The sequence below is a fragment of the Adelges cooleyi genome, unplaced genomic scaffold (assembly GCF_023614345.1).
Source record: "Adelges cooleyi isolate 19-005CV unplaced genomic scaffold, UGA_ACOO_1.1 ACOO_flye_CR_arks_rails_tigmint_CR_PRNA_784, whole genome shotgun sequence".
Lineage (NCBI taxonomy): Eukaryota > Metazoa > Arthropoda > Insecta > Hemiptera > Adelgidae > Adelges > Adelges cooleyi.
In genome coordinates this window covers 492,943-509,812 of record NW_026096496.1, presented here as the reverse complement: position 1 = coordinate 509,812, position 16,870 = coordinate 492,943, and the positions used below count along the sequence as shown (strand labels likewise).

Sequence of the window (16,870 nt, the reverse complement as noted above, 5' to 3'; positions counted from 1 at the left end):
GACTCCAGTAGATCATGTGATTTTATAAGATTAATTTCATCAGAAGTATCATATATTTCTTTTTGATCTTCTACATTATCCCAAAGCTTTAACGCATTCAAAAATCATCAAGTGAATTTACTTATATTGTTCTAGCGACGGTTGTTTTCACGTGGACCATTGGCAGGTAACATCTGTCATCTATGGATGAAAGACTATGCACATCTTCGATATAATTTCTAGAAATAGTTAGTTAGATACAGTTATTTAACTAATAAGTAATAAGTAAAACAAAAATGTAAAAAAGTAATGCATCGTTAAGAACATTAATTAAATGGCGTTATGCAGAAAGCAACCAGTATACCACACTAGTTAAACTAAAATCGAGATTTTTTTTTTGTGGGTTGGTTTGCTTTTGCATAACGCTATTCAATTTATCGATTTAAGTATAACAGTACAGCTACAATATGTTTAACACATTCCAATTCATGGAATGTGGTAAACATTTATGTTATCCACATTCATCCTTTTTTACTAGTGTGTAAATTACAAATTAAACTTTAAGAAACTTACGTTTTCTGAAATAATTTTGCCACATAATATTATTTGATTACTGTTTAATACTTGTTCGTCTTCAATTATTTTTCTGGATGTATAAGTGCATTTGGTAAACTATTATAAACAAAATATTAAACATTTTTAACAATTTTTTATTAGTACTAATTTTAATAAATAATACATTTCAATATTTCAGATTCTCGCAGCAATAGTTACACAACTTACACAGTTGTGTTCGTACGAATTAAATTAGCACTTATCGCAGATACAACCAAAGCCAACCATACGATTGTATTTAATTAAAATACAAATATAATACAATAGAATAAACAATCTTGTTATTAGCTAGTTTTAGGTATTTTCGTTAAATATTTAATAAATAATATGTATTTTTTAATAGATGGGAAAACTAAATGATTTTAGAATTATTTTTTTAAATGAGTTTTTTGGTAAGGCTTTTTTTTTACAGAATGACCTGAAATCAACGAAATTAAGTTATAGGACCATGTGATAATAAATCGCAGTAGTATCATGGTTATATACCAAAAAATATTGCCCCCCCCCCCCAGGCAAAGAACCAAATCCGCCACTGTAGAAGTGTTTATAATTAATTTTTTTATTTCTAATTTCTAACTATAAATCGAATTCATTATCTATTAGCTCAATCAAAAATTGGCCTTTTAACGCCCATAGAGAAAACAGTTAACTCCTCCGTCTTATTAATACGCTATAAAATGACTATATGAGATATTTTTTATCAAATTTACGCCAAAACTGATAAAAAAGATATAACTAGAAAAAAGTAATATTTATACGCGTAAATATTAGTTGGAATGTTTAATTAGACGTCAGGAACCATAATAGTAGAAATAAAGAAAAATTGTCAAAAGTTTGCACTACAAATTATTGTGGCAAGAACAAAATAAGTCTAAAAAGATATCTCATTACTTGCTTCGAGTTCAAATATTAGCATTTTATATCAATATAGCCCATCACGAGGTTCCAATGAGTCAGCCGCAGTACCAACCATTACGGAACCCGACTGGTAATGGGCTTCACATCACCTTCATAATCAATTCTTCTGTCAGAATGATAGTAACGAAGCAGCCGTATGAGGTATGCAGGGACTACATTACGGACCGCCATCTGATCCGCCAGACGCCACGTTGCGGAATTAAACGTGTTTACGACGTCTAACGACACCAAGACGAATAGCTTGAGAATAGGAAGGGTCCCCCGTGGCTGCCTCATTGACCACCTCCTTCACCTTCTCCCGGGCATCTACAGTTGAACGGTCCTTCTGAAGTTGATCGTCTGAGAGAAGGGCTCCTCTAAAAATCTTACCATTGGTTAGAAAAGAAATTTGAAAAATAGATATTCACAAATTTAAATAAGTAGGAAGCAAAAGAATTAAGAATCTTTTTTATAATTTTTTTCAAGTAAAATTGTGAAAAATGGTTTAATTTCCCAAAGGGTAATTGTTTTGGATTAAATTACTTTCATAAATAATTTATTCAAATATACTTTTATTCTTCTTCGTTTCGGCCCTTAAGACCATACTGCTAAACACACACTTTGCCACCTATCCCTGTCTTCCGCTGCTTCTCTCCATTTGGTATCAGGTTCTATCTTTTAAACTTCTTTCTTCACACTATCTTCCCATCTTAGCTTAGGTCTACCTAACGGTTTTTTTCTCATAGGGTTTTCTTCAATCACCCGTTTAACTAACGTTCCCTGTTTGTGTCAAGCATGGCCTGCTTAGCTTAGTTATAGGAAATTATTAAACCCTGTATTATAATCTTTTGACAAATTGTAATATAGATTAGTTTTCATGGACATTTCGTCCATACAAAGCACACAGTCCATCCTTAGCATTATCTTTAACATTTTTCATTTTGACCTCCATAGAATTAAATAAAACATCAATCATTTTCAACTTTTTCGTAATTCTACGTAATGTCCTAGGAGAAGGTAAATGTAAAATATTTTTTAAAAATCTATAAGCCATTAGTCCGAAAAAATAAATAATTAAGTTTCATTAAGTTATTTGCTTCAGTTCGTTAGAATACCAAAAACCTTTGCCTTGATTCACACAAATCTCAACATTCAAGAACATGATATTAATTGAAAAGAAAAAATGTTTAAACCTATTGGACTTTTTTTCTTATTAGGTTAACATTTAGTATAGACTTTTAAAAATTAAAGAAAAATTTTCAAAATTATTTCTTTATTAACTCATTTAATATTTATTTGTTTCTCTCTCCTGGAAAATAAGATAAAGTGGACTTTTCCCCTTCTTGCAGTCAGTGTTTTATATGGTTTTAGGAATTTAATCATGATTTTTATTTTGGCGCCAAAGTAAAGCATCTGGTAGTAATTTGTAAAAAACTAAGCAATTATAAATTAAAAATAAGAAATAAATGGGGAATGCAAATGCAATGCTAATCAGCAACATTAATATTTTGAATGACGTAAACTACAAATTAAATACTTAAAAGCTAACGTTAGTAATTTCAAAGCTAAAAACAATCGTATAGCCGTCGTTGCGTAGAAACATAAGTTATTTATTAATGTTATGTGTAACATTGTTACTCGTAATTGTTTATAACAGTTATAGTGTTAACGAAATTGTTTTTTATGTGTATGTTTTGAATATTATATCAACATATAAAATGGCGAAACTAGATGCCAAACGAGAATTACAAAAATACATCTACTTCATGAACCATGTGTCAGCGTTATCATTACAAAAAACTAATATGTGGAACGAAATATCTTTCCCTCCGGGCAAATTAGTGAAACAGGACTGCTTAATTTTCGTCCAAGATAAAGTGAAATATCTTCAAAGTACCTATAAATTTAACAAATTTTGTTTTTTTTATAAATAAATCATTATATATAACGTAAAATTTATATATTTAATTATGTTATTCGATGGGTTAAATGGTTGTTATCTATTCAAGGTATCACATAATGTAATACTAACCACTCATTTCCAATCTCATCTGTATTACTGCAATCAAATTTGGTCTGTTTTTGTTTTATAGCTATGCTTGATAACATTTATTCCGAAATGAATGTCGAAACTCCGGATAAATGTTATTCAAATGTAAAGATAGCCAAAAACAGTGATCATACGTTGTTATTGAAAAATCATGATTTGGTCATGGCGTCAGAGAATTTGTTAAAAAGTTGGATGATAACGTTTCAATTGGTAAGTCTGTGAATACACACATTTTGTGTATTAATAAATAATTTTAATGTTGATGATGTATTGTTGTAGATAGTTAAAGATTATAAATATTTCAAACAAGAACCAGTAATTTATGGTCCGTACAAAGAATTGGAGTTTTGGAGGAATATGTATGTCAAATTCATTAAAATCTACAAAATAATGATGAGTCCGATTAGTAAATTAGCTGAAAAAGCTATTTTACAAAATAATTCAAGTCTAAAAGAGGTAAATTACGGTATTTTTTTTTTATTCTCCTTAGTAAGTATATTATGTTAATTTTGTGTTTTTTCCCTTATGTAGCCTTGGGAAACTGTTAAAGGACGAACTATATTATTTTACAAAGAGATGACGGAAAATTTAAAATATTTAAAACCTATAGAATTTCTTTTTAAGGGCTTGTATCGTACTGACCCACAGTCCATTAAAGCTGCTATAGCTGATGTGACTAATGCATTACCACTAGTTCGGTCTTTTTCCACCCACTACACTAGCAAGCGAAACATGACGAAACTATTATTGATGTGCGTCAACCAAGTAGTCATTAGTTCTATAAACTGTTTGACCAATAACAACACCACAAGTATTTGGAAACAATCCAAAGCGCTTATGATTGATAAGCTGAGCGAATGCATCGGCATGTATGATCAAGTGTTGAAAGGTTATAACGACATGAAAAATAAAACAAAAAGCGATAACCGTGAGGAGCTGGAATTTTCGCATGAAACGGCTTTAGAGAGACTCTTTTTATTTACCATCCGCTTAAAAAAGGTAAACGATCAGAATTTATTAAAATACTACTAAAACACAGTGTTATTATTCAATAGAGTCTTATGCGTTACCGCATGCATTAATACAACAAAGTATTATTGTTAAATGTTAAGCAAATCATTTTTTACAGATAAAAAATGTTATAGAAACTTACAGAAAGTACTTAGTGTTAAGTTTGTCGAAAATCCCGGGTATCGAAGAAGAGTTTGAAAAATTTAAAACTGCATACTTGAATTTGACAAAAAAAACTTACGATATTTTCAAAGTCGAAGATAATACATTTGATACTGACTGCGAATTGTTCCATAAAGAAATAATAGACTGTGAAACACAATTAACAAAACATTTTTATAGTGTAATTGAAGATACACCAGATTTCATGAACGTGCTTAAAGTGTTGAACAACTTTGAAAAATTGAATTTAAATTGTTTAAATATGGAAGATGCGTATTCGTATCTTCTTGAACCATCAAGTGACGATCAAAAACATTCTTTAAAAACTGTGATTACCAACTTTAGAAATGTGTACGCTATGTACAGAGCTAAGCCACCGATTGTATGGAATATGCCGATGATAACTGGACAAATGATCTGGATTAGTTCAATTCATACGAAAATCGAAATGCCAATGAATTTTTTTTTGGTAGGTATATAACGTCGTTTGATTAAATTAAACATCGAAAAAGCAGAATATTCGTCGTTTTTCAGAGTAAGAACCCAAACTTGTGGGGTAAGCTTCGTCAAATACGGATAGTTAAATCGTACAACTCGTTTTGCTTCGCTCTCAGAGTACATGAATTGCTGTTACACTCAAGGTGGTATAAAATTGCTAACAAAGTAAGTAGTCAAAAAGTGTTAAGTAGACACCATCGAATTAAACAGAACACAACACGCTTGATTGTAGTTAAAAGATTCCAAAAACGTACCATTACTGATAAGAGATCCTAAAACGAGGAAATACTATTGCACGTTTTCAAGATTTCTCATCGAAACCCTCAATGAATCACATCACATGCTTTTTAGACACCTCGCCATACCCGAACGTCTACAGTTTCTTGTCCAGCGTAAAGCCATGATATACCAAAGACACGCGTACGCTGATTCTCTGATCAAACGATACAACCGAATGAGGTAGGTAGTTTGAAATTATGAAGTTATTATGTTTATATTTAACTGTCGATTTTTTAAAATGCCACAACAAATTTTTGATATAACAATATTAGATTTTAAGTTCTTACTCGGTGTTAAGTAAAACTACAGTATTTAGGTTACTAAATGAAAAAAGTTAAGTATTTATATTTGAATATTTGACTTGCACCAATTACTAAATACTTGATATACTTACAACAGTGTAAAATACTAAGCATATAAAGAATTATATACTTGTAAAAATAATCTACTTAGAATTCTAAATATTTGATATAAAAAAATTTGGTATTTTATATTTGTTCAAAACTAATTTCAATCATTTTTACTTAAAAGTTTTGATTTTGAGTCAAATCATTTTTAAAAATTACGAAGTGACACATTATTTATTGATGTTTTCTAGGAGTATGGTGCCGCAAGTATTTCGAAATCTCATAAATTTCGAATTTATGAAAGTAGACAAATACTTGTCCCCTATGTTATCGGTTATAACATGGTCTTCTTATGGCGCGATGGACGCTATGATGGATATAACGAAAAAAATTGACTGCACTGAAAAATTCATAAAAAGGGTAACTATTTAGTATTAAATAGTTTTTAACGTTTTTTGCCATACAGTGGGCCTTATTTACATAACGTAGAGATAGATCGATAATAACACCTAACTTTTTGTGTATTTGCCTGTTTCAACGTTTGGCATCAATCTGGATAGAGTTTTGGCTGCACATTATGATATCAAACTTATCACTTAGCAATTGCTAGTTCCGCTTTTTTGACCATGATTTTTGCTGGATTAAAAACTTATTCCTGTGCGTGAGTAGGACTGTCTCTGTCTTCTCAACTGGGAGCGTAGTCCTAAGTCACCAATTTTCCAGTCTAATAAAGTGTCTCCCCTACCAAACCTTACACAATTTAATATATGTGTTATACTTTAGGTTATTGACATGGACATTAAAATATGCCAAACAATGGCGTCGGTAAGAACATTTTTACTCATAAAGCTACCTAGCGAACCGAAATGGATGAATGAGTTAGAAGAAATCAATGCTGTGCATCAAGACAAAGAGATAAAACATATTGAAAAGCTGTCTTATTCGGCGGAAATTGTTTTCCATCAAATGATGAATTCGATTCTAGCAAGAATAATTAACCTCGGCCCTGACAAATATAATTGGTTCGATATTGAAGAAGGTCTGAAACCTGTAACGGAATCAGATGGCCCGCCAACAACAATATCTCAAGGTTTGTTTGACAAAGCTTAAGACTAAACATGATTATCATATAAAAAAAAAATATTATTATAAAATTGTGTTACATTATTACGCATAGAAACAATATTTCCTGCGGCTGCTCACCCTAAAGTGAAACAAATACAAGATTGGTGTATGATTATTTTTAAATCTTACAACTTTCAATTTACTAAAATACTTATAGAGGCCATGAAAAATGCATTACATCTTATGGCCATGGGATTATCATACATCGAGTAATTTAGTATAACGTCGTCACAAATTAATCCACGTATTTAAAAAAAAAAATTGTATTAATGTTAAAGACGAATTAACCATCCAGAATGGTCAGCGGTAATAAAAGTAAAATTAGCTCTCGAGCCTACACAACCTACCCCTACGCTAGGGATATCGCCATCCTGGGACGAAATTAAACAGGCAATTGAAAGGATAACAACTAGAGCATTTAAAATGTCAGAAAAACTTACACGATGGGGCTTTCATAGAATCGTCGCTCAAGTAATTAAACTAGTATAAAACACTATATTTATTTATATATTCATTCAATTATTTTTTTAATTATGATAGAATGATAAAAAGAAAGAAGATTTTAGCTACAAAAAAGATATAGTGCGCCACAAAGATGTTGAAAGTGCTGCTACTTTAATTAAAAAAGCAATCAGACCAATAAGAGGAGAAATAATGGACTCTCTCATAAATGTAATATAATATTTATTATCATTCGCCTAACCGTTAAAGTCTAACAAGTGTAAACCTATCAGCTCCATTATAAACCAATTTGTATTTTAAAAATTATGAAAATGAAAGTACCTATGTTATTAAGAAGTGAAAATGAGAATATCCTTTATCTATACAATAAAATATGAAAATAAACTATACATGCATCAATAAAAAAACAAAAATCTGTATACCTATTGAATATTTTTTCATCACAATTTTAAGACTACGAAAAGTACAGATAAAATAGGATTTAACAGTGGCAAGAGGGAATAATTACATAATTTTTAAATTACAAGCTGTTCTGACCCGGCGTTGCCCGTGTATTAGAAAAGACACACAATCAGGTGGTCGGATCACTGTATTCCTGTGGTATGAGAAATCATAGAGATGTATCGATAATATTGATAATCATAATTAATCATTTTAATTAATTAAAAATTAAAAACATGTTCTATCGGATCAAATTGTGAATCTAAACCTTTCTCGAATCAACTTAATTGCGCACACAAAATTTCATAAGTAGTTTTAAAAAAATAGTAGTGCATAATATGTATACAGTGTGATTTTTTTATCATGAGCCACTCAATATCTCATAGAGTTTAATAAGAAATTAAAGTTATACAATATGAACTCAATTTTTCAAATTTTGTTTTTTTGTGTTTACCTAACCCTCTTCCAACTAGTTTTTTTGATAGCAACTTTTGAAACTTAAATGGTAACGTATATATTTTATTAACTTTTTAAATTGAGAATAATGCATTAAAAATTTTGACTGGTCGATAACCAGTTTCGGATAACAATTTTAAAAGTTATTAGAGTTTTAAAGTTAGGATTGAAGAGAAAGTGCGGTTGGGAAATGCGCGCAGATAAAAATAATACTACACTCCACATTTCCTCCTGCCCTAAACTTGATACTTCAGTAACTTCAAAAATAATGTGAGTCACATGTAATTATAAATTGGCGTTATTGTTATACAGGTCAATATTAAATAAATATTATCATTTTAAATGCTTAATTTGTTTTCTTATGGCAATATTCTTATATGTTAATTAGAATAGGCGTTTAAACTAATAGTTTTAGTTCAGATGCTGAGACATTGTTTGACTTTGAGCATAGTATCTACATTGAAAATTTTTATTAGAATTTGATTCTAAAAAATATTTTACTTTAGAAATATAATTTCAAATTTCGTAACGTGTGGGTCAATAACGCAGAGAAAGAAACAAAAATTGAAGACTTTTTAAAGATGACAAGTAAACTAGCTGATATACGCGGACAATACGAAGAAATATCTGCGAAAGAAAATGAAATTATTGATCAGCCTGATTTTGTAATAATAGGACCGTTGGAAGTACAACTGGGTAGTTAGATACAATTATAACAAAATATCTAATAAAAAAAATACTTGTGACATTACACATTTTTTTTAGTCGAATTTAAAGATAGATTACTTGAAGAAATCAAGTTATGGCAGGGTCTATTAACAGATGCTGTACTAAAGACTTACAGAGAAAAATTGAAAGTTCTCTGTAAATATGTAGAAGATAACTATGCGATACTAGCAATGCCTATAAACGAATTAGACGACGTAAGAAGAGTAATAGCGTGTTTGGAAGCCGTAGAAAAAAATTTCGTAACCGTCGATCGAGACGTCGAAGAAATCAAAAATGTATTTGATATGTTAAACGCATTCAAAGTAACGATATTGCCTGAAGACGAAAAAAAACTTATTTTTCTTACTGAAACCTATGAAAAAATGAAAAAGAAGGTGATATTTTTATTTTCTTTAAAGAAGGGGGAAAAGTAATAGGCTGTATTTTTAGATGTGTGATGTGCCCCAACGACTGGTAGACATTTATGTTCCGATGAGAATGGAACTAAGATTAGGCATAAAACGATTAAAGGCTGATATTTTGGTTTATGATGCACAGTTTGCCGAAAAAGGTCCAATGGTGAGTGGGTTAACACCATCAGAAGCCAGTGAAAGGTATATAAAAACGTTAACCAAATGTCAAATATACATATTTATTACTGTGTAAAATACCTTCCAACTAGAGTTCAGTTTCGGATCTATTCATGTTGTCAGCAGACGTTTCGAACCCATTACAGGGCTCAATTTCAGAGACATTGTCACTCTTCCACTGTGGAGACTGTACTCGGCTAGCTAATGACAACATGGATAAATCCGAAAACCCATGAAAGTTTTAATACATTCTTACCTTTCTACTGTTTTGCAATGTGTACATGCTATTAATTAAACCGGTCATATAATATATTGGACATTGCATACATTTATTGAGCACGATTTTTCATATAGAGTCATAATATTTCAAGATAAATTCGATGAATTGGTAGTGTTGATGGATCGTTATCAAGAAGGAGAACGGTTATTTGGAGTACCGATTACTGAATATCCTTCTCTGACTGAAAAAAAACGTATATTCAATTTATTGCAAAAACTGTACGGGCTATACGTTTTGGTCAATCATTCTATTGAAACTTGGTTGAATACTCTGTGGAGCCGCATTCGTATCGATGATATTATAGACAAGTTGACTGAGTACTCGACCAGATGTCGGAAATTACCAAAAGGGTTAACAGAGTGGCCTGCATATTTAGAATTGAAAAAAAAAATTGACTACTGGTCCCAGACTATACCACTTATTGAAATGATGATTAAAAACTCGCTTAAAGAAAGACATTGGCTAATGCTAGAAAAAGTTACAAATACACCTCTTCCAGTGGATAACGCTGATTTTGCCCTAAGAAACATCATGGACGCACCTTTGTTGGAAAACAAAGACGAAATTGAAGATATATGCCAAACGGCAATTAAAGAAATGGACATTGAAGCCAAACTACGACAAGTCATATCGGATTGGTCAACCGTCAAAGTGGAGCTGGCTAATTTCAAAACCAGAGGCTTGTTGTTGGTAAAAGGTCAAGAGCTAGGGGAAGTTGTTGCACTTTTGGAAGACAGTCAAATGGTCATGAGTTCATTGGCGACGAATAGGTATGTAATTTAATTTGCTACATGACATTTCTTCTGGTTATAATAAAACTATTCAGGTACAACCTTGCATTTAAAACGGAAATAATGGATTGGGTGAGGAAATTCGCTATAACCGGACAAGTCTTAGAAAACTGGATGATAGTACAAAACCTTTGGGTTTATTTAGAAGCAGTATTTGTTGGAGGTGATATAGCTAAGCAACTTCCTTTAGAAACGAAACGTTTTAGCGTATGTATCTAAAATATCCGTTTTTGAGTAATCAACTAATTCGTCATTTTTATTTCCCATTAGAATATTGATAAATTGTGGGTGCAAATCATGACTAGGGCCAAGTTTACAGAAAATGTAATAGAAATTTGTACTGGAGATGATTCTATGGAAATTTTACTTCCTTACCTTAAAGAACAGTTAGAACTATGCCAAAAATCTTTGTCAGGGTAAACAATTATTATACTCCGTTTGGACCGACTCGCGTTAATTACTATATTTTCAGGTATTTGGATCAAAAGAGAAATGTTTTTCCGAGATTTTATTTCGTTTCCGATCCAGTATTGTTGGAAATTCTTGGACAGACGTCAAACTCACACGCTATTCAACCACATTTGCTTAATGTGTTTGATAATATCGCCAAGTTAGGTTTCAGTCCAACGGAATATGACAAGGCTATGGATATATCATCGAGAGAAGGAGAATCGATTCCACTTGAACATCCTGTTGTGTGTGTGGGAGGCGTAGAAAATTGGCTTACCACTTTGCTTAATGAAGCAAGAACTTCAGTAAATCAAGTTATAGCGAATGTTGCAACTTATATGACGGATCCGTCTTTCTCGCTTTTAACCATGGTGAACACTTTCCCAGCCCAGGTAATGAAAATAAAATATATTTTTAGTTTCATGACTTACTGAGAGAAATTAACTTTTATATTAGATGGGTCTTGTTGGCATACAAATGCTTTGGACGTATTATACAGAAAACGCAATTAGCAACGCTCTACTCAAAAAAACTATAATGAAACAAACCAACGATTATTTCATTATGTTGCTAAACACTCTCATCGATTGCACTACGTTGAACTTGACTAGCTCGGAGAGACTGAAATACGAAACACTGATCACAATTCACGTGCACCAGAGGTAATTTGGTGATTTCGTCGTAAATTTTTTTGCCTGACATATATATTCCTGGCATACTCTTTTTTTAGAGATATTTTCGAGGTATTGTACCGCATGAAAGTATCAAGTTTAGGTGATTTTGAGTGGTTGAAACAAGAACGTTTTTACTTTAACCTCGAAATCGATCAATGCGAAGTCCGCATTACTGACGTTACTTTTATATATCAAAATGAGTTTTTGGGAAGTTCGGAGAGACTTGTCATTACACCGCTTACTGATCGATGCTACATAACACTAGCCCAAGGAATAGGTATATGATGGTTTAGATTTTTTTTAGTTTCGATACGTAGCTGAAAAGGTATTGTTTTTACAATGTTGTGTTTTTTTTGTGACTGTACCCTCGATATCATCTAGAGCGCTAGACCGGGTTCTTTATGTAGTAATAAATCAAAAATCATATCTGAAATGACAACTATATAGTAAAACTTTAAGTTCTTTATAATTAAAAACTGTGGAGCCTTTTAAAAGTATTTTGTTAACTCATATTCTTACTGCAAGTTTTTTTTGTACTTCGAAAGGTCTTAGTGTATTGTCTACACAGCCACTCCATATTATTGAACGATATTGAATAATTGATTTGTACAAAGCATTATACAACTTCTCTAGGTAAAATTTTGTTTAGCTTGCACAATTTGAAAATAATATATCTTAAACGCATAATCATATCATCAATTTCATTGTAAACATGTTAGAATGCAACGTATGTTCAAACGTAAATACGTTTCAATGTATTTTATAACATAAATACAAACAAAAACGACCAATAACTAAACAATTTAAATGTGTTCCTATTGAATATAGGTATGAATATGGGCGGTGCGCCGGCTGGACCAGCAGGAACGGGAAAGACTGAAACCACCAAAGACATGGGAAAGTCGCTCGGCAAATATGTTGTAGTCTTTAATTGCTCCGATCAAATGGATTTCCGAGGCCTCGGTCGTATTTTCAAAGGCTTGGCACAGTCGGGAACGTGGGGTTGCTTTGACGAGTTCAATCGTATAGAACTGCCCGTATTATCCGTAGCTGCCCAGCAAATTTACGTACTATTCACTGCTCGTAAAGAAAAAAGAACTATGTTTTTGTTTAGGTAAATATTAAATAAATTGCTTAAATATATGTGTCGAATTTTAAAATGAAATTTTACCTGTAATATAAAATAAACTATATTTAGTGACGGCGACACTATTCCTATGAACCCGGAATTCGCTATATTTCTTACTATGAATCCCGGTTATGCTGGACGCCAAGAGTTACCAGAAAATTTAAAAGTGCTATTTAGAAGTGTTGCAATGATGGTGCCAGACCGTTTGGTAAATAACACTAAATTTATATTTATATTAAAACAATATAGGCCAAAAAATCAGACAAAATGTCGAATATTTAGAATGATTAGATTTCAATTCTGTAAAGATATACGAGTTCTTTGGCAATTTTACTAAGTTATGTAGGTAACAGATTTTTGATTATTTTAATATTGAACAAATTGCATATTTAATTATAATAAATTGTATCATTTACCATAATTTGTTTTCAATGAATAACCTATGTGGGGCTTCTCCCCTAACCTTTCCTCCTCTTGGGCGGTACCCTATAACAAGAATCTTACTTATTTAAAATTTACGTTTGGTTGGTTTAAAAAAAATAGTTTTCGTATCAAGTATACCTATCACAGAATTACAACAAATAGATGGTATCTAATTAAAAAAAAAACCAAAATTCCTACGTCTTCAATATCAGGATAAATTTTGCGTCCTGTGAAAAATAAATCTATTCAGAACAATTGGTTTAATGTGTTTAATTGAGGTGTTGTGGAAGTCTGCATTTTTGTGAATGCAGTCAGTCACAATTAAATGTTTAAATACGGCCATTTTTAAGCTATATTTCACTTTTCAGATAATTATACGAGTGAGAATGGCTGCTGCTGGTTTCAAAAACAATTTAGCACTGTCAAAGAAGTTTTTTATTTTGTATCAACTTTGCGAACAACAACTTAGCAAACAAGTGCACTACGACTTTGGTCTAAGGAATATATTAGCAGTTTTACGAACGCTCGGTACACAAAGAAGAGGCAATCCTAACGAATCCGAAGAAACCATACTGATGCGAGTGTTAAGAGACATGAACGTTTCCAAATTAGTCGATCAAGACGCTGCCATATTCATGTCTCTAATTGAAGATCTTTTCGTCGGCATGAAATTGACCACATCGACTTACAAAGAGTTGCAAGCAGGAATCTTAAAATCGTGCAATGAATTTTCATATGTAAATCACCCAACATGGAATTTGAAAATTATTCAGGCAAGTGCCCATCAGCGTTTTAATTCTGATTATTTTTAAACGTTAAAACATTAAATATTAGTTTCATGTTCAGTGTTATTTTGTTCTTAAATCTACATTTTATAAAAGTGCAGCCGATAGATAAGCGGTTTAAAATTTGGTTATATATAAACTTGTTCGAATATTTAGGTCTATGAAACATCATTAGTGCGTCACGGATTGATGATACTTGGACCAACTGGAGCTGGTAAAACCGCCGCTATTCATACATTATTAGCTGCATTGACTAAAAACGGAAAACCGCATTTTGAATATCGAATGAATCCCAAAGCGATTACTGCGCCACAAATGTTTGGGAGACTAGACGTGGCTACTAACGATTGGACCGATGGGATATTTTCGACACTTTGGAGAAAAACATTAAAAGTAATCTATTTCAGTATTTGCATGCGTATATATAATTGATTTAGTCAAATTCGCATATTTGTTATGTATTCTAGATAGATCCTGGTGAATTTTGTTGGATTGTATTAGATGGGCCAGTAGATGCGGTGTGGATAGAAAACTTAAACTCTGTCTTAGACGACAATAAAACTTTAACTCTAGCAAATGGAGATCGGATTGTAATGGCGCCTAATGCGAAATTATGTTTTGAACCAGACAACGTTGACAATGCATCACCAGCTACAATATCCAGAATGGGAATGACTTTCTTTTCGTCAACAGTATTATCTTGGAAAATTGTCTTCCTTGTATGTATACGTTAAAGTGAGTATTTGATTCGTTTAATTTACGCTATACAAATACTGCTCAGGGGTGGGGTAAGAAAAGAACTAAACACGAATTTGACTGTCTTCAACATCTTTTCGAAAACTCTTATGATGGCTTGATCAAATTTCTCAATGCTAACCTAACGCCTAAAATGAATTTGTTAGAAGCTCATTATATTCACCAGACTTGCGATTTGCTCGACGGGCTACTGGAAATGTTTAAAAGTCCGACAGGTGATTGTTTGTTTTTAGTAAAACAAAAATTAGTAAAACATAATTTAAAAAAAAATGTAACTTCTTGCATAGATTTGCCTGAGAACACTATATCTCGTTTGTACACATTTTCAATAATGTGGAGTATTGCTTCTGTATTGGAGTCGGCTAATCGTCAATCACTTGAAGAATATATTTTAAAAGAAATGAAAGGAATAATGAACGTACCCAGACTCCAGGTAAATAAATTTTATTTGTACCATATGAAATAGTAAAGACATTTATAAATAAAATATTTATTCAAAAGGAAGGGGAATCGATTTATGAGTATACTATATCGAAAACTGGAGAATGGAAACATTGGGGAACACTAGTTACGAATTATAGTTATCCCAGTGATTACATACCTTCTTTTGGCGATATTTTGGTCCCAAATTTAGATAACACTCGGACCATGTTTTTGATATCGTTGATTGCGAATCAAGAAAAAAATGTTTTACTCATCGGCGAGCAAGGGACAGCCAAAACTGTTATGATAAAAAGTTTCATGTTAGAATTTGATCCAGAAAAAAGGTTAAGCAAACAGCTCAATTTTTCTTCGGCTACTACACCCAACATGTTTCAAGTAGATAAACTATTCTCATATGATAAACATTTGTATTTATAATACAACTATTGTAGTTCACTATGGAAGGCTATGTGGAAAAAAGATTCGGTACAACTTATGGTCCACCGGGTAATCGTAAAATGTCTATGTTTATCGACGACATTAACATGCCAATTATTAATGATTGGGGTGATCAAGTAATCTAAAATAGGTACTGAACGATGAAAAATTGCACGTTAAAAAAAATGTTGTCCCTTATTAGGTAACTAATGAAATTACACGTCAAATGCTCGAAGGAAAGGGTTTCTATTCGTTGATCAAACCTGGAGAATTCACTAATATCGTGGGAGTAAACATGTTGGCTGCGATGATCCACCCTGGTGGAGGGCGAAATGATATACCTCCAAGACTGAAACGTCAATTTTGTATATTCAATTGCACGTTGCCGTCAGACACGTCGATGGATAAAATATTCGGAGCATTGGGATGTGGATACTTTTGTATAGAGCGTTTCCCAGAGGTAATTGTGTCGTTTGTTCCGAAGTTGATACCGTTGACACGATTGGTATGGCAGAAAACGAAGCAAAAGCTATTGCCTACACCCGCCAATTTCCATTATGTTTTCAACTTACGAGATCTTTCACGTATGTGGGAGGGCATGTTACAAATTGGTGCTCCCGAATGTGATGAAATCCCGTTATTGCTCAAACTATGGTCTCACGAAATGTTGCGGGTGATATACGACAAACTCACAAGTGCAACGGACAAAGAGTGGTTCATCAACAACTTAATTTCTACTTCGCGGGAGTTTTTAAATACTGAAGAAATAAAAATGTTTCCCACTGATCATATAAATAAATTTGTTTTCGTCGACTTTTTACGTGATATGCCGGAGCCAACTGGCGATGAACCTGATGATTTTGTATTCGAGGACCCAAAAATTTACGAACAAATAGAAGAGTAAGTAACCGAATAACACATAAATCAAACCCAGTTAAATATTTTTCATCTTTAAATATTTTTATATTCAATCAAGTAGATCTTTATCAAAAACGTATATGATTAATACTTAAATAAGTTGAAAAAGTTAACTCTTTAACTACCAAAACCGGGAAAATTACTAAAAATACTAAAAGATGTTGGGCTTTTAACTTCTATATA

At 32.1% G+C, this 16,870-nt stretch overlaps 1 protein-coding gene across 1 annotated transcript in view; it reads left to right on the top strand.

Moving 5' to 3' along the window:
- LOC126845399 (dynein axonemal heavy chain 5-like) overlaps positions 1-16,870 on the top strand; it is a 41,556-nt gene that overhangs the window by 9,304 nt on the left and 15,382 nt on the right. Inside the window, exons 4-33 of the mRNA XM_050584053.1 lie at positions 3,223-3,384; positions 3,585-3,751; positions 3,821-3,997; positions 4,073-4,469; positions 4,906-5,183; positions 5,249-5,377; positions 5,445-5,671; positions 6,090-6,105; positions 6,622-6,928; positions 7,259-7,434; positions 7,504-7,635; positions 8,829-9,018; positions 9,088-9,353; positions 9,589-9,644; positions 9,975-10,670; positions 10,727-10,898; positions 10,962-11,107; positions 11,164-11,533; positions 11,598-11,803; positions 11,872-12,092; positions 12,644-12,929; positions 13,014-13,152; positions 13,736-14,140; positions 14,309-14,545; positions 14,620-14,871; positions 14,934-15,123; positions 15,196-15,341; positions 15,410-15,727; positions 15,784-15,906; positions 15,972-16,669. Of these exons, the coding sequence (XP_050440010.1) occupies positions 3,223-3,384; positions 3,585-3,751; positions 3,821-3,997; positions 4,073-4,469; positions 4,906-5,183; positions 5,249-5,377; positions 5,445-5,671; positions 6,090-6,105; positions 6,622-6,928; positions 7,259-7,434; positions 7,504-7,635; positions 8,829-9,018; positions 9,088-9,353; positions 9,589-9,644; positions 9,975-10,670; positions 10,727-10,898; positions 10,962-11,107; positions 11,164-11,533; positions 11,598-11,803; positions 11,872-12,092; positions 12,644-12,929; positions 13,014-13,152; positions 13,736-14,140; positions 14,309-14,545; positions 14,620-14,871; positions 14,934-15,123; positions 15,196-15,341; positions 15,410-15,727; positions 15,784-15,906; positions 15,972-16,669 (7,285 nt within the window). The remainder of the gene's footprint in view (positions 1-3,222; positions 3,385-3,584; positions 3,752-3,820; positions 3,998-4,072; positions 4,470-4,905; positions 5,184-5,248; positions 5,378-5,444; positions 5,672-6,089; positions 6,106-6,621; positions 6,929-7,258; positions 7,435-7,503; positions 7,636-8,828; positions 9,019-9,087; positions 9,354-9,588; positions 9,645-9,974; positions 10,671-10,726; positions 10,899-10,961; positions 11,108-11,163; positions 11,534-11,597; positions 11,804-11,871; positions 12,093-12,643; positions 12,930-13,013; positions 13,153-13,735; positions 14,141-14,308; positions 14,546-14,619; positions 14,872-14,933; positions 15,124-15,195; positions 15,342-15,409; positions 15,728-15,783; positions 15,907-15,971; positions 16,670-16,870) is intronic.